The sequence below is a fragment of the Sabethes cyaneus genome, chromosome 3 (assembly GCF_943734655.1).
Source record: "Sabethes cyaneus chromosome 3, idSabCyanKW18_F2, whole genome shotgun sequence".
Classification (NCBI taxonomy): Eukaryota; Metazoa; Arthropoda; class Insecta; order Diptera; family Culicidae; genus Sabethes; species Sabethes cyaneus.
The window spans coordinates 2,053,277-2,071,981 of NC_071355.1; the positions used below are offsets into that span (position 1 = coordinate 2,053,277).

At 40.8% G+C, this 18,705-nt stretch overlaps 1 protein-coding gene across 1 annotated transcript; it reads right to left on the bottom strand.

Annotated features, from left to right (window-relative positions):
• Nucleotides 1–4,361: 4,361 nt before the first annotated feature.
• Nucleotides 4,362–5,945, bottom strand: LOC128744015 (uncharacterized). The gene has a single exon (XM_053840754.1). The coding sequence runs from the start codon at nt 5,943–5,945 to the stop codon at nt 4,362–4,364; it is 1,584 nt and encodes a 527-aa protein (XP_053696729.1).
• Nucleotides 5,946–18,705: the final 12,760 nt, after the last annotated feature.

Genomic DNA, 18,705 nt, shown 5'->3' on the forward strand with positions numbered 1-18,705 from the left:
GCCGGCCACGTCGCAAGGATGCCGGACGACTATACAGCGAAATCCGATCTCTTCGGGGTAGGTGGCTCGACCAAATTGACATCGGCTTGCGTGTGTCGAGATTCTTAACGAATTGGCAACTAGTAGCCAACTGGATAGAAATTCTCGATACGGTAGGAGCCCCTGGCTCTCTGCTGGTAGAAGTAAATAAGTACCCAGGAAGCTTTTTTCTTCCGCCGTATGAATCTCGTTGAATACTCATTTTGCTACTGTTGAAAAGGATCCCCACCTCACTACTTCGAGCACTGATTACTGTTAGAATAAACCGTTTCAATTTGACGCCAGCTGTCAGAACGATCGTCAACACAGTGAGTAGATATGTGCGCGCTTGCGTCATTTGAGGTCAAGGTCACCAGCTTATAACAGTGCATCACTACAGTGATGAGTTGGGATAAAAAAAACTTGGTGATTAAAATGCGTCTGGGCTGATTAGAATTAGGGTAAAGAACTAGTTTTAAGCAGTCTAAGCGGGTCACTGATTGTTTTACCTTATTACAAGCGATGGGTTTACTAATAGCGAATTCATAAATTAATCTGGCTCAGGTCGATTAGCACTCAGTTTTAATCGAAGTGCTGTCAAAGCGTTCATAAATTAACCGAGATTGCATCTCGGTTAAACTGACAGCATTCAGTTTGAAGCGCAGGTTAAAACTGTCTAGCATTACGGTTTACGGGTCGATCTGTCAAACTGCCCGTATCGTTCATAAATTTCGGGTTCGAGTTAGCACGAACCCAGGTTAATTTATGAATTCGCTATAAGTGGGGGATATCAGCATACCAATCTTCTTGCTATCTTTAGTTCTTCAAGCTGTTACCATTGGAAGACACTATTGTTGAGCTAAACTTTTGATTTTTCGCTTTAAAAGTTGGAGCGGCGGAACTAATTTTGAACACACCGAACCCATTTTCACCCGCAAGGTGCTATTTTAAGCAATCCTGAAATCTGAATCTTTTTACGTCCCGTTAAAAAATCCCTCGAACTTTTCCCCCTATTCAGTAAGTTCGCGTTCCTATTGGTGACCTACTAATCGGCATCTGATGCGTAATCGGCATAGCGTATCGGCATAGATGCGTAAAATGCCATCTGTCTAAATTGTTTATCGGGGCATACTCACCGCACCGTTCGGCAAACGGTATTCGTCGTCTCTTTTATTCTCTGGTTTTCTTATGGGAAACTGCGAGTTTGACGTCTCACTCGCTGTTCATAAGGATGGTGGGAGAACAAAAGAGGTAAACATATGGCAGTACAAACAATCCGCTTAGAACAGTGTTGTCAAAGCAAATAACATTGAAACACATCGTTGCTTTATTAAATCACTGAGAAAATCTTCGAAAATTATTGAAAAAGCTGTCTTTTGTGTTGTTTTTAATAAAGAAAAATTAATTATGAACATACATTTCTCTTGAAAGTATTGAACCTCGTTTTCACCATAGGAGGTTTCAGTTAATTTCAAACTTAAAATTCTTATTTCCAGAACCGAAACAGTGTCTTGGCAACACGATAGTTCATCAGTTGTGCTGCAGCTGCTGCTAGTGGTGAACAGGTTCCGTCAATTCAGAATTTGTTTTCAGTTTTGTTAGAAAATAATAAAACTTTTGGCTAGTGACAAAGCCTTAGATAATAGAAAAAAAGAGACTGAATAATATGGTATGTGACAATTGAGTGCTTGACTTTCAGAGTGGTTGTAATCAGTGCTGAAAATTTGATGAATTCGTTAGTAGCGAGGTGGCGATTGCTGAAGAGCAGCTGAAAAATGTACGTTTTTGGACAACAATTTTTAATTCATCATATTTCTTGTCGGAAACCCAGTAAATTGTGTTTGTGTGAATCAAATGTATGGTTAAGTGATTTGTGAAGATGATCCTATCAAAAGATTTTGAAAATATGAATAAAAAAGTGCATTTTCGGATCATTTATGTTCAACTGAATAAAATAGGTAACACTGCTTAACTCGTTCCTTACCCTAGTTCCAGCGTGACAATTTTTAACAGTTTGAAGAACTTAAATAAGAAGAATTTAGACGAAGAAGAATCAGATGATGAAGAAGAAGGTTGGTATGCTGGAGTTCTCCACTTAGTCAACCTATCGCTTATAATAAGATAAAACTATCAGTGATACGATTAGACTACATAAAATTGGTTTTTTACCCTATCCCCTGCTGGTTAATAACATAAAGATTGATTTAATTAAAAATATTTTATAACTGAAAGAAAATTCGGAACTACTATGCTGCGGTTTCACGGAAGGCACATGCTGTTTCGGCTGGATATGCCATCCTGCCACTGTGCGCGGCAGGTGTTAGACTAGTACAGAGATGATAATGTGGCTTTTGTATCAAAAAGCGTCAATCCACCGAACTTCCCGGAATTTTGTCTGATTGCGAAGTTTTGGGCCATCATGAGAGGCCTTCGTAAAACATTTAAGGTGTTGGACAATGAGCCGGCTTTGATAAAACCGTGGATGAAAGTATCAAAGAAAGTCAGCCCCGTCATTGCCCAAAACCTTAGGAATGCTGGCAACGCGGGTATTCGGTTATGTAGAGGAGATGCTGGCCTAACAAGCCAGTCGTCGTATATTCGAATTTTGGCTGGAAGGTGCTGCTATAGTATCAGTAGGATCGTTGCACTAGCCCCTTGATTATCCTGTACTCTAATAACCGGCTGCGAAGTTTGTCGATAAAGAAGGGCCAAGTTCTCAACAGGACATTTATACCCATGGCGTTGCTTTTTTATGATATACTGAATTATTAGGAATTTTTCCAAACAATGGGACAGTACAAGTACAAATTTAAATTTTATTCTCAATTGTCAATAATTTACTTAGAGAATCAATAAAGAAATATAAATATCAGAAATATGAAATGTTAGATGATATATGAAAAGTGAACGTAAATTAATACGTATCGAAGTAGGCTATTGAAGCAGGACCGAACTATAGAAAAGTCGAAAAAATCGGGACGTTTCTTGCAAATAAATCCTATTTGGAAACATGAAATACGGTTCTGATTCAAACTTAGAACAGTCTCAAACTTCGAACACTTCAGAATAAAATGCTGGTTAGTAACGCTAATATGATAAAATATTATGCTTATTGTACACCACCGTGTTTGTTAGAATGTCCTCTATCCGGTGAGGTATGACATTGAACTGTAGGACTCCTTGTAAGAAATCAGCAGGCGCTGGAAAAAAGTAAGAACTTAGATTTTAACTTCGTTCGCATACTCTTAGCGTTTGGTGCAATATTAGCTGTTTTTTCGTTTGCGTTATTTTACCAATTTTAGAACATTTACCTTCCCACTTCGCGATTATTAAGTAAGTGCAAGATATATACGTACTAAAGCATAGTTAAAATACAATACTTCATGCATTATTTCAAAGATATTAGATAAATAAAAAGTGTTCGAAGTTTGAATCACGTTTTGAGGTGTGATTCAAATTTCGAACACCCACGGATAATATCTGGTTTTCCCGGATTTTCCTTCGGGAACATGAATTATCTGCATTGTAAAGCTGTACAAAGTTAACTTGCTTCAGATGTGGTACATAGAGTTTGAAAATATTAGCAGATGACTGCAGAAGTACGGATTGAAACTAATTATTGTGTGAAAATTTTAAATCATACTGTTAGGTGGATTTAAAAAGACAGTGTTTAGAAAAAGGATTAAATTTCACTTACTTAAGTTGAATGACACTAAAAACATTAATACTTTTCAAAGTAAAACAAGTGTTCGATGTCTGAGACTGAAATATTCGAGCTTTGAATGTCGACCATGAAAGTGTTCGAAATTTGAATCAAAACCGAACAGCAGTTTTTTAGTGTTTTCAATATAAATTAACATTTTATTCCCATTTTTAAAATTTAAACACGAAAATAATTAAATTGTCATGCTATTAAACCATTTATGGGAGTAGAATAAAGATGTTTTCGAACATTTTTCTTTGAAATAAGTTTCAGCATAGCTTAAGTGTTCGAAGTTTGAATCAGAACGGTATTACGGTTTTCATACATTTGTGACTTGGCTTTTATGCTGTTTCCCAAAGAGAAATTTGTTCTGAAAGTTGAAAATAGCCATGCGTCTACTTTATAAAAGGATTTCATGGAGGTGCGTCGTTCATTACTATGTTGAATTCAACATTAACACCATATCGATCACAGTTGCAACAACACAGTGAACTTGTGTAACACAAATCATCATTTTTCAGTTGTAAAAACCTTATTGATAAATGTTAGGACTATTAAAAAAAACTGAAAACAATTAGGTAATCTAAACTTGCCTTAAAATTTGTCACTAAACGAAAAGGTACTTGCGAATCATCACCGTTTACAGTCCAGCAATCGTCAGGTTCGGTTCGGACGCGTCGGACGACCGACGCCTCCTCCGGCGTCGACCAAGAACCATCGGAGCGAGAACGGCCAGCGTTGCGGGAACCATTCCGGCACTGACCGCCGCCAGTACGGCCGAAGTATCCTGGGCGGCACTGTCACGGTGGATGAGCGAAATTTGCGGCGTTAGACGCCGCTTTCTTTTTACCGGAGCGACGGTAGTCGTTTGAAGGGCGGTGCTCTGTTGGCTGTTTTTGTTCTGTTGTTCTTTGAAAGACTGTTCCACGGTCTGTGTCGAGGAGGCCACCTCAATCAGTCCGTTGTGCGAGGTTGTCATGTCCAGCGAGTTTTTCATCGGGAGGACGGTCAGTTTGACGGATTTGTGGGATAGAGCTGCAGGTTGGAAGGAGATTGCACGTTGGCCATGCCGACGTGGGTATTGGTAGCCTTTGGTTGTGGATATTAGGACCCACTCGCCGTTGCCACTGTCCGGGTAGGATTGTGGGTGGTAGCGATCTTTGTTAGATTGTTGTTGCTGCTGGTAAAGCTGTGGGGAACTGAGCGGAGGAAACTGTGGCTTGCGACCGTCCGTGATGATGTCGCCGCTCTGCGAATGAAGGATTTTGTTACTGTCTGTTGGTTTTTTGAAACCATGGTCGTACCACGAATCTCCACTGTAATCCGGGTTATATTGGGAAGTTTTCCGGACGTAATCCTCGGATGGTTTATATCTTCGGTTGTAGAATGAGTCAAATACTGGTTTGGATGGTTTTTCTTCCGCCGGACGGTTCGAAGCGTATAAACTATCGACGTAATCGTCGTCTGCACTACTATAGAAATTGTTGGAAGGCGGGGATGTTATTGAAGAATATGAAGGCTTTGGTCTATACAACATTTCCTCACTATCGTCCCCCGCCCACTGACCATTGCTTTGATAGGAATTGTGTTGTCTAATACCGTTATTTTTATTCGAACTACTATGCCACTTGGAAACTTTACTCTCCGACCAGGGAACTGCTTCCATCGTAACCCACCCGTCCTTCGAGTTCCATGGATGAGCCTTGCGATTGTCACCATACCATTTGTTATTACCTAACGCATTTCTTTCGTCGGTATCCTCGAGATTAAACTGATCTTCCTTACTCTGCTCACCATCCAGCTGCAGTGCTTGCTGATTAGTCATCATACCAATCTCCATCAGCTTTTGCTTGGTGCTGGGATCGGCATTTTTCAGACGCTCCGTGTAGTCGCGAAGAAACTTATTCAATAAATCCGGTGAATATAGTGTCTTCTTCGTCGGCATCGTTTTCAGTCCTTCTGCTTGATCATCCCGTACAACTTTGGCATGTTCTTCAACTCCTGCTCCGACCGCATTGCGAAACTGTCCCATAGCCGGCTTTCGAGCGTTCAAATCTTCCGGATTAGCTTCGATTATCGTAATCGGTCCCGAACCGGGCACATCCACCTCATAAGTCGTAAAATTTTTCGTCGTTTTTAAATGTTTCACCGAATTTGTAAAATGAATTGTTTCACCAAAAGCTAGTTCAAACACCGACAAAAACACCACCAACAGCCTCGCCATTGTCCACATTATCACTAACTACTATGGCCTGAGAATATTCTTCAGCACGAAACACTTTTCCGCGGCAATGGCAATCGAAAACTTAGTCCGGATTTATTCGCGTGCCCACAACACTTCAGCGACTGAACCGGTCCGACCAATCTAGCCCACTAATATAGTTTTCCGCGCCACCAATTGCCGATGTTGTCGCCTCTGCATGCTGGCTGGTGTGCCAAGCCAGCCAAGCGCCGAACCAAGCGCCATACGCCAATCTCTTGCCATTCATCGTTTTATCCACACACAGCCCTGGCTGCACAACAACGGAGTAGGCTTAGCGCGCACTCGCGCGCCTGCACAGGTAGGACGAAAAATTATGAATAGAAGCATTCAAACACGACCGACGGTGGTGGCGGCGGCGTCGTTCGTCCGTAATCTAAGTAAGATCTAAGGGTTTCTAGTGTTGTTGGGTGGTTGGGCGCTCCCTGCCCACAGGTGGAAGAAATTGCAGTGTACACCAAACACCGGCGCTACCGTGCAGAGGTGACCGTGCATGACTCGCTCATTATTAGTTCCGTCGGATCTGACTGTTGCTAGCACGACGTGACGGCGACGCCGCAGCGGCCAAGGTGTGAGCAATTGACAATGATTGCTTTGATGGAGGTGGTGATTTACGGTGATTTGGTTTTGGTAGAAAGTGTTGAAGGTGAAAAAAAACGGGGAATTGTTGTGGCTGTCAATGAAGGGTTTGCTGATTTGAATGGTTCCGTACCTTTTGCTGATGCTGCAGCTGCTGCCGCCGCCTGGGGGAAGAGTTCAACAAACGTTTGTTTACAATGAACGGGAAGGTTGTTTGGAAAATATTTGTCGTTTTTGTTTGTGATGTGCGTGTTCAGCGAAGTTTACTTTCGTTTGTGGCTAGACTCCTATTCAGCCGGCTTTTTGTTGTTGTTTCTTTTTGCTACGATTAGATCAGTGCGGAATAATCGTAAATCCGGTTGTATTGATTGAGAATTTAATTACCGTTTCACTTTGCTTATGCTACGGTTGTGAAATGGTGCGTTATCTGTGAAACTGAATCGTTTAATTGAAAAACATACGCATAATTTCGTGATGGCAAGTTAGATAGAAAGCACTCAACCAGGTTTCAGCAGACGAAGACGTTAGTTATTTGGAATTAACCAATCCGAATATTGGGTTAGATAACATATGTAACCACTTTGATTTTTGGACGTAGGACTACGTCTTTTGGCCAGGTTTAGGTAGATAAGGTATCATTCCGAAAAATCTGTCTCGGTCAGTGGTCAGGTTTCTAAAGCGATTTCCTGATCGATTTCCAATATTTTTACCCCGATCTTACTCGGGACCCATTTGTCTGTCAGCCACTGTAACAAAAATTCTCATAATGCTAGAAACAAAACCCTTATTCTCCATTTCAATGCGTCTAGTCCCTTTGTCAGCTCCCCCTGTTGTCCCCCAGCCACTTGTAAATTTGTCTTCTTTTCAGTAAGAAGACAAAGTCCTTTTTTTACGTTTTTGTGTCTTCTTCCTTGTTTATGGCCATCCTATTCCCCCTTTCAGAAATCCTCTGCTATCGCCATCTGTACAACTGCTATCGTTCCGAATGCAATAGCACCCCTTCACTCATTTGAACCTTCCTTCCCTTGTGTCAAGTCTAATGAAGAACCGCCCAGGTGTTCTGGAGTTATGGCGGGACATACATTCATATTGCAGTTCCTCCCGCCCTCTGCTGGACCCTTCCTAGTCTGCTTCCCTTTCTGTTACGTAACTAACTATGTATCTTTTTGCAATTTAAAAATATTTATAACAAAGCTTTTTTTATATACCCCTCCTGGGTTACCCCCCCCCTCCCTCTTTTGTTTCAACCCCTCTTCCTTCAACGTCGTTTCGGTACAAGGTATGTGGCTGTATCCCAACCCCAAGTTAGGGACGGCATACAATAGCGACTGATTCGGAGCGGGTGGTTGACTAATGAAACGCTGTGTCTTGCCAGTTATACCCAAGACGGAAGCCCTGTCCGCTAGACTAGGCATCGCAGCCCTAGTCAGGCGCCATGCTTAAAAAACTGGTGGTGAGTAACGGAGTAACCGGCATGGATACATGTAAAAGAAAAGCACAACGATTATTGGAAACTTGGTAGTTAGTACTCCTGGCAAGTGACCTGCAGAAGATGAAGGTCGAGGTTGCAGCCACCTAGGAAGTGCGATGGCCGAGGACGGGAGAACGCGGATTCCGCGCAGTGAATCCTATTACGGGCACGACATTCAAGTGTCACATCCACTACAGTGGCGGCAATAAAGCAGAGCATGGAGTCGGATTCGTATTACATGGAAAACAAATGAAGCGTGGCATTAGGTGGAGGCCCATTAATGACCGTCTATGCGTGTTGAGGATTAAGGGCAACTCTTCAACTACAACCTGATAAAGATAGTCATCGGAAAAACAAATGCACAGGTCGGACGCGAAGAGTTTTTCCGTCTCGTTACTTGTAGAGAAAGCCTCCATCCCACTATGGGCCAGAAATTGAAATTTCGGGACAAATATATTTGCGGTTAAACGGCGTGTCTCAGCTCAATGTAGTCTTCGGCAACTTTTTGAATGAAAAAATGATGCATCTTTCAAAGGAGTCGTCCAATCTTTACGTGTAACTTTAACAACAATTTAAGTAATAACTTTTTGAGTAAACTTTTTTTCACCTTTTTGGTTTCAAAATATTAAAGATAAACTAATTTCAAGTATTTTTTTCTGAAGATATCAAACCCCTGCCTTTTACCCATTTTCAGCAATAAATCTTTGTTTATAAACGAATCCTCAAATCACATTTCTTCTTGTAACATGTTTATTTCAACAGACAGCTCAATGTGATGTTCTAGACAACATTTTGCACATAAAAGAGGAATATTTTTGCTGAACACTGTTTTGCTTTTTCTGCATTAATTAATAAGATATAACTGTTTTTAGGCTAAACGCTATCAGCGTCTCTGACTCTTTGGATAATCGGATAGTTCGTATCTGTTGGAGACTGTAAAAGTTCATTGTGAGCTGTGTCAACGGGTGGGCCCCAAGGCAGTAATCTGGGACCAATTTTGTTTATTTATTTATTTATTTATTTATTTATTTGAGAAGGGAAAAGCTCGCTGGAGTGGAACAGCTTTGACATTCCTTCTCCAGTAGGCACAAAACCTCCTATCTTTTTGTATCAACAGTTTCCACCAAATGATACATAGCTTTTTTCACACTTAAAATTAGGAATACATTGCATTAAATACTAATTGTACAAAAGTTTGAGCTTAGGATTAATAATTTACTTATAACATGATTAACAATAGTTACATTTATTTCAAGGCACGACGATTTTTTTCTTTTAAAACGGTACGAGATAAATTAAAATCGAACACATTGTAACATTGATTAAAAACACGACACATGCTACTGAGAGGCTCGTTTCTACCGTAGTTGGTACGTGAGACAGGCAGGTAGAGAAAAGCATGGGATCGAAGAGTTCTACGGCGGATGTTTATGTTCAGCAGTTGTAGAATGTCGGGGCAGTCAATATATGATGTTAGGATATCGGAGATAAAGGTAGCCTTGGCAACCTCACGCCGTAGTACCAAGGTATCAAGAGTAATAAGGTTACACCGATCTTCATAACTTGGAAGATTTAGAGGATCATTCCAAGGTAGAAGTCGTAGGGCGAAACGCACAAATTTACGTTGAATGGCCTCAATCCGTTGAATGCTATTTTGATTGTACGGTGCCCATACATTTGAAGCGTATTCTAGTACAGATCGCACTAAAGACCAGTACAAAATTTTTAAACATGGAATGCTCGTAAACTGTTTAGTGACTCTGAATAAGAAACCAAGATTTTTAGAAGCTTTAGAACAGATAAAAGCTATGTGATCCTTAAATGTCAATTTGGAATCTAATAAAACTCCTAAGTCTTTTACAACGTTTTCCCGCGTAAGAACAATGTCCGAGATTTTATAATCAAATGATACGACTGATCGTTTGCGTGTAAAGGAGATACAAGAGCACTTTGAAGCATTTAACACCATTCTGTTGATATTGCACCAATCAGCAAAGATCTCCAACTGCGATTGTAAAAATTGGGTGTCCGAGATATTCTTAATTATGGAGAATAGTTTGAAATCATCGGCATACGATAATTTCATGCATTTAAGGGTAAGATGAATGTCATTAAGGTACAGCAGAAAAATGTAAGGACCTAGATGACTTCCTTGTGGCACACCAGATGTGACAGAAAAAGGTAGAGAAATAGTATTTCCAATTTTAACGGACATAGTCCTACCGGTAAGATATAATTCAAACCAGTTAAGGATATTGCCACTTAATCCAAGCCTCTGAAGTTTCGAGACGGTGATCTGATGATTTATTTTGTCGAAAGCTGCTGATAAATCCGTATAGATTGCGTCGACCTGAAGATGATTTTGCATTGAGCGATCAATGAAGGATGTGTAGGAAATCAGGTTAGTACAGGTTGACCGTTTGGATACGAAACCGTGCTGACTTTTATCAATGTAGCTAGAGAAATTGTAAGTAAGGAATTTCAGAACAACAAGCTCGAAAAGCTTTGCAATGGCACAGAGTGATGCTATTCCACGATAGTTTGAAACGATTTGTTTTGGACCTTTTTTGTAGACTGGAAAGACATATGAAGTTTTCCATGCGGTAGGGAAACTACCCGAAAGCAGAGATATGTTGAAAGTGCGGACCAGTGGAGTACAAAGAGCCAAACCACAATTCTTCAGTATGATTGAGGGAATCCCGTCTGGACCAGGATTTGTTGAGCTTTTCAGTTTCAAGCATGCATTGAGTACATCTTGAGTTGTTAAAGTTGGAAGTGATTCAACAGTTGCCATACACGGAACGTTGCGCACAGCATTCCAGACTTGTTGGTCGTCGAGAGTTTCACTAGCGAAAACAGCACTAAACTGTTTGCGGAAAAGCTCACATATGTCGTGAGTAGTTGTTGCTTCAGCACTTCCAAGATTCATCGTAGTGGGTAAGCCGTTTTCATTTCGCTGCTGGTTGATGTAGTGCCAGAATTTTTTTGGATTATTACGAAGGTTCAGTTGAATTTGAGTTTGATATAAATTAAACAGTAACTTGTTTAAACGCTTATAACGGTTATTTAAAGATATGTAATGATACTTAAGCTGAGTTGTACGAAACTTTGAAAGTTTTTTGAGAGCTGATCTCTTGGCAGTTTTTAAAGTTTTAAGAGTGTGATTTGACCAAGGAGGAAAAGTAGACTGTCGTTTGATTTTCTTTGGAGTAAATTGATCGATAGCGTACAACAGAATGTTGGATACATTTAGAGCTGCTGACTCAGCATCACAGCCGTCGAGTATTGAGCCCCAGTTAAGGTTGGAAAGAAACTCGTTCATTCTCAAGAAATCAGTTTTGCCATAGTTATAAGCTGGATCGTCAGCAGTGTCTTCGTAAGTGAGTGGTGTTAATTTATGGAAAAAGACATGGAGTGCTGGATGATGACGGGTATGTTTAACAAGTGGACTGGGTACACGATTTACAGAAATTTGCTCATTTACTAGTTCAGAACTGACAAAACAAAGGTCCAACAAGCGACCGTTTTCATTTCGAACGTGATTGATTTGAACGAGCCCAGCTGTACTATATCCATCCAGTAGTTCAGTAACAGTTCAGTTCAGTTGTTCCTAATATTTATCAACGACTTGGCTAAACTAGACCTGCATGGGAAATTGCATCTCTTTGCGGATGATACATCCGTTTTTTACCAAGGAACTGACTGCGCAACAATTCAACGCCATATCAAAGAGCATCTTTTGCTTCTGAACGAGTTCTTTGGAACTAACTGGCTGTCGATGAACTTAGCTAAAACAAAATATAGAGTAAGGAGGGGTAAAAGTGCGATGCGGGTAAAAGTGCGATTCAATAATTTATCGGTGCAGATTCCGAGTAAATTTTCTACATTGGCATGGATGGGTGACTACTTTGACAGCTTGAATCTAACGTAAACTTTGGTTGCTTACGAAGCATAGTTGCTGAGTTATGTGCAAATGTTATTTTAGGGCGGTTTTGATGTAATTTTTCGTTAAACGGCAAATACGATATTAACAGGAGGATATTACTTGTTGAAAATTTGTAGCACTCAGGTATCTGTTTTACCTGTTTAATACGGCGGAAATAATTTACAAAATATATTTCGCTTTTCCGTAATTCTATCTAACCCCGTCAAGCGCCTAGCGGGGTAAAAGTTCGATTCACGGACGGGGCAAAAGTACGATTCATGGACGAGGCAAAAATGTATAGCTAATTATATACAGCTTTAGGCACTATATTACAGATACTAGAAATGAAAGATCTGCAGAAAACTGTGTACTCTACAGATGTTGACCGAAGAAAAACAATGTGTTTCCGCTGATGAAACAAAAAACAAAGGTTTGGAAAAGTTTCGATCTAACGGAGGCTGCCATACACCAGCGCAAAATAGAAAAGGTGCAAGTTGAGAATATTCCTTACCAAAACATAACACAGATTGAAGATAATATGGTTTTGTTGGCTACTGCTGGGCTAATTTCATGGATTCTAGCTTCGAACTTTTGCCACGCGGTATTCGAACTTTTGCCCCGCTGGTGGGGTAAAAGTGCGAATCTGCACTTGATCAGAAGAAAGAAGAATTTATTTTGCAAAACACTATTACCGCAGATGATTTATAGTTGAATGTGAAGACATTGAGTTACTGCATCATTATAAAATATATTATGTTGTTGTCCTTCTTTATATCTCACGAAAATTGCTGACAACTTCAAACATCGCACTTATGCCCCGCCCTACTCTATGCTGATTCATTCTCCCCGTAGACGTCTACCAGATCGAATACCCATTGAAGTCAACAGCAAAGTTAATGAAGAAGTAAATGGCTTTCCGTTTTTTGGTCTAACAGTAGGTAACAAGATGAGCTGGAACGCTCACGTCGAATTTCTAAAACGAAAGTTGTCGTCTCTATGTGGGATATTGAGGAAGTTTGCTTCATTCTTGCCCATAGCCACCAGGAAAACACTGTACTTTTCATTAATTCACGCTCGACTCCAATATCTGCAATATGTGCAACGATAAGGAGGGGAACCTGATCCACCAACTGCGGATGAGGTTAGAAAAGCGGCGAGTGAGCTAAAAAACGGCGTTGGCAACTGGAAAGGACGGCATTCCCGCCGAACTTTTGAAAGTCGACAATGAGCAGCTGTATTGTGCAATCCATCAGGATATACTAAAGTTGTGGATTGAGGAGGAACTACCTACGGACTGGTTGGAAGGTCTCATATGCCCTATTTTCAAAAAGGGCCATCGACTCGAATGCGGCAATTACAGAGGCATTACTCTCCTCAATTCTGCATACAAAATTCTTTTTACATCCTGTTTCTCAACCTGAGACCGTTGCAGGAAACCTTTTTTGGCAAATACCAGTGCGGTTTTCGAGAGGGACCAAATGTTCACACTCGGAAAAAATTCCTTCTTATGAAATGTAATTCATCCGAAGTCGATCATGAATATTGTACAGTAGTGGCCCCAAGCTCCTAGGGTTCGCGGACGACATCGATATCATCGTTGTTAACCGTAGAGCCTTGGAAGGAGCGTACACGCATCTTAAAAAGGAAGCTGCGAGGATAGGGCTTATCATAAATTCTACCAAAACAAAGTATATGGTGGCTGGTAGAGAGCGTGGTCGACGAATTTGTTTACCTTGGTACGATAGTGACATGTGAGCCAGATGAGGTCCCGTAGCTTACAACTCCATACAAAACTCGCGCTCTATAAGACGCTAATTCTCCCAGTGGTACTCTACGAACACGAAGCGTTGTCGTTGAAGGAGTGCGACCAACGAGCTCATGGCATTTTCGAGCGTAAGATCCTACGATCAATTCTTGGCGGCATATTAGATGAAGGAGTGTGGCGCAGGCGCATGAATCATGAAATATACCAAGTATACAAAGATGCGGATATTGTGAAGCGATTAAAATACGGCAGGCTACAATGGGCTGGCCACGAAGCAAGGATGCCGGATGAGAGACCAGCGAAAACAATATTTAGCAGAGAACCCGACAAAGGCCAACGACTTCGAAGCAGACTCCGTACCCGTTGTCTGAGCGCTGTTCACGAAGATGCTAGAACAGCGAGTGTTAGGGGCGACTAGAGAGCGGCAGCCCAAGACCTAGTTTTGTGGAGACGGCTCCTGAATTCGGCATGGATTCGATAAGCGGATTGTCGCCGAAAAAGTAAAGTAAGGGGCCCCAAGCTCTATAGAATGCTCGTTTAAGATAATAGGAAATGCAGCGAGCCCAAATCTGGGAGGAAAAGTAGGAATATGTGGAGCAGCTGCATCATACTCAGAAACGTAAGAGTTCTATCAGAAACTTAACGCATCACGCAATAGCAAATGCAAAGATAGGTACAGTTGTGGGGGGTCATCAAACAGCTGAAGAACAATAAATCAATTGGAAAGGATGGCATTGGAGTTGAGCTGGTCAAGAGGCCCGAGAGCTAGTCACTTGTCTACACCGGCAGATCGTAAGACTTTTGGATACCGGAGGCGTGGAAAAATGGTATTATCTACCTAATTTATAAGAAAGGCAACAAACTTGACTGTGAGAATAATCGTGCGATCACCGTTGTCAATACCAACTACAAACTGTCCTTTTTATACCATTTATTTGTTGCATTTTGCGTTCCATACAGAGGCGTTGTTTTGTTGATCGTTCGGTGCGATCATTTTTCGACGACTCTCACCCATAGTGAGCAGATTTATAGGAAGTTATTAAGCCGGTTTCGTTGAAGGATTATCAGCTGTTTAGACTAAATATTCACGCCGTGGTTGTCCTTCAAAAAGCCCCTGAATACAGTAACACGCATAATTTCCCATTGATTTTAAAGCTGCGTATGATACCATTGACAGTGAAAAGCTATGGAAAATCACGAAAACGGCTTTTCCATAAAGCTGATCATACTAATAAGGGCTACGATGAATGATAGGCAGTGCGGTAAACGGATCTCAGGCGGATCGCTGTGGTTATTCGAATTCCGAAGGGAGCTTTGTCAATCAATCTCTTATGCATGAGATTCAGTAAAGTGCTACCGAGCGTTATAAACTAAGCGGATATCAAAACGCCGACACAATCTTCAACCGATTAAATCTATTCGTCTGCCGACGACACGGATGGCGAAAAAACGTCTGTAGCGCTGGCTGAACGGGCTAGAGCGGAAACAGAGGAGTTGGGTTAAATACGTCCAAAACAAAATACCTACATGCTGCTGGTACATGGCGTCAGTAACGTTAAAAAGTTTGAAGAAAAGGCAACGTAGCAAAGAAGCCGGTTGAGAGGCTCCTGAATTTGGCACGGATTCGATAACCGTATTGTCACCGAAAAAGAAGAAAGAAAGATCCCATGATCGACACGATCGAATGCAGCTTTCAGGTAGACATCTATTTGAATAATCCGGTCCGTACCACGTAGGCAAAATGAGGTGAATTCCAATAAATTGGTAGTTATAAACCTGCCTGGGAAGAATCCATGTTGTGCAGAAGAGATATAGTTTTTACAGTGAACATCAAATGATTGTAAATACTTTCGAGTAAACTTTCGAGTAGGCGCACAAATAGGAAATCCAACAATATTATTCAACATCCCGTTTGTCGCCCTTTTTGAGAGCCGGAAATATAAAAGACTCTTTCCAGCTGCAAGGGAACTGTTGGCATTGCAAAGAATGGTTGTCGATTTAAGTTGACTATACATGCCAAACTGCCATCTACCGATTTACTTCTCGTTATATGTATACCAGAGCAACAATCGATGAAAAGGTTTGGCTACGCAAGTAAAGAAATGGCACAACTCGGAAAATGCGATGAACTAAAATTGTACCTGAAATGTGTTGGGATAAAACAAGAGCTTTCTCTCCGCAGTAGGGTGGTCAATAGGTTTTTTCGGAAATCTGGCAGACAGGCAAAAATTGTCTGGCCAAAAAAAAGTCTGGGCTGGCAAGTGTTACTTACCAGATATATGGAAGATTTTCTGCTTTATCTGCCTGGGTCAAAGTTTTCAAAGCAGCAAAGAAGTAGAAGATAGCACACCGAAAGGAAAATACGCGGTGTTGAAGCAAATCCTCCCGGATACTGGATACCGGGAGGATTTGCTCATGAGCATCACTGTCAGCTTTGCCGACAAAATTTGGATCGCATAGCAGCTGCTTGCGTTCTGCAGTTTTCGAAAGGTCATATTTACCGTTTGCGGCGAAAGCATTGGTGCTAGTGCTCTTGTATTTTTTGTGACAAACTTAGATGCTGAAGTTTTGGAACCGACAGGCTGTCACTTGTGACAATAACAAAGTCATCATGTCATTTCCAGCTGACCATTCGTAGAACGAAAACGAACAAGAAAGCTTATGTTCCGAACACTTTCATCAATTGCCAAAAACCGTCCTTTTAAGGCCGAAAACATTCTAATACGAAGATTAAAAAAATTTGCTTTGCCGAGCGCAGTTTATGGTTTAGCGTATAATAAAATTGGTGGACAAGACACAAACACGTATCACTCTTACAACATTTAAAGATAAAAACAATATTAACAAAAATTATTTTTACCTACGAGTCGACCGGTTTCAGGCATTCTATGCCTATCATCAGGACGATGCCGATGTCCAACTGATTACGCATTGTTTATCTGGTTGTATCCACGTCGAAGAGCGGGAGAAATTGTTAACTTGATCTCACTTTTTTGCCAATCCAAAGAGAGGGGAAATTATTGGTGGATCATCTCCATTCATAAGAGGTTTCTCTGCATTGGCGATATACATTGATTCCCATGCATTTAGCAGTGAAACCTTCTTAATGGTTTTGATTAATTTCGCACTCTCCCAATTTATTTTATGCCGTAATTCTTCACTGTGCGCTGCTACACTAGAGTCACATGATCGGCTGTGCTCCACGGCCTTCCTATGTTCCCTTAGTCTAATTTTAAATTTGCAACGTGTTTGTCCAATGTAGATAGCGGGGCAATCTTGGCATGGAATTTGATATATTCCAGATTGTTCCTCAAGCGGGATTTTGTCTTTGAGGTTGCACAACATTTCCCGTAGGTTGCAAAACATTTCGACGTGGATACAACCAGATAAACAATGCGTAATCAGTTGGACATCGGCATCGTCCTGATGATAGGCATAGAATGCCTGAAACCGGTCGACTCGTAGGTAAAAATAATTTTTGTTAATATTGTTTTTATCTTTAAATGTTGTAAGAGTGATACGTGTTTGTGTCTTGTCCACCAATTTTATTATTGTGGTGCTCTTACGGTGGCGCGAAAGCAAGAAAAAGTGGTTTAGCGTAATTTGTCGATGGTATTTCAATGTAACAAATTTCGAAAGCAACATGTTATTGTGACTTCCGTTTATTATTTCGTACAAAAACATATTCATGCAACTACTCGAAATCTGGATGAATCAATTACTCTCACCACTCGGAAGAGGCGCCGTTGCAATATAAAGAATAAATGTTGAAGTTATACACAAGTTGTTTACTAATATTAATATTATCATTAAAATCAGACTGCATGTGAGTTAATGAAACCATTCAATCAGTTTGCAAACAATCAATTTCAGTTGCTTTGAAATTTCACTTCAATTGATTTCAAATATATCTATGAATTTAGTCAGTCTATGTCTATGAGTCTATTGTAAATCGCTGATGCAAGGTTTCGAGCAATTGGAAAATGTTTGGGTTTGTTGAATCAATGTTTTTAATATGTTCACCATCAATCTAAAATTGTTTGTTAATGGCAAAGCCTGCCATGATGTTTGCTATCAACATTATCAAATTATAACTGTGTTGAGTTTCAACAATCGTTTGACTGATTCAAATAAGCGTTTGAATATGAAATCTAAATATTTCCATTGGTATAAAACTGATTTAAAACGAGCATTTCTCGGTTGTTGGTTAGTTGAAGAATAAACAAACAAAAATCATCCTATAACTAACTTGTTTTTTGTTCGATTATAGTCACTTTAACCAGCGTGGGTCATTCGTGATTTCTGCAGGGTTGGGACTTTGTCCCGGGTCCTCGGCGTGAGAGGCATGAATGCTAACCACTACGCCGGAACTGACCTCCCTAAAACTAACTGCTAAAACTACATGAAACAAAAAATACAACGATCACATCTCTTATCAAGGTGAATCCTGATCGATTGAAACCTTCCGTACTAACAAAACTTCTTCCTGTGGTCTTTGCGGGGATGCAGAAGCTAACACGGTCCCCAAAACAACAAAGATTCCTTTCCCATTCCCACCTGATTGCAAGGACGTGGCCGGCGCAGTTATTGATCCATTATAATTGAGTCAATGAATTTTGCACACTGAGAATAATCGGTCACTTCAAACCCCATTCAGTTGATTCATTATGCAATTTCACTGATTCGGAACAATCACTGAGTGCAACCTTTGATATCAGTCTAAGGCAATCAGTCTAATCTAAGCTAAGGCACTTACTTACTTACTTACTTATGTGGCTTGCCGTCCTAAGACAAAGCCTGTTGAATAAAGTTTCTCCATGTAACTCGGTTAAGGGGTACCACTCTCCACTTCCTCGGACACTGAGTACTCTCCGCCAGATCTCGCTCCACCTGGTCTAACTATCTTGCTCGCTGCGCTCCTGGTCGTCTTGTTCCTACCGGATTTGAGGCGAACACCATCTTTGCAGGGTAGTTGTCTGGCATT

What these genes read in the sequence shown, in the direction of transcription:
- LOC128744015 (XM_053840754.1), bottom strand. Translation starts at nt 5,945, where the DNA reads ATGGCGAGGCTGTTGGTGGTGTTTTTGTCGGTGTTTGAACTAGCTTTT.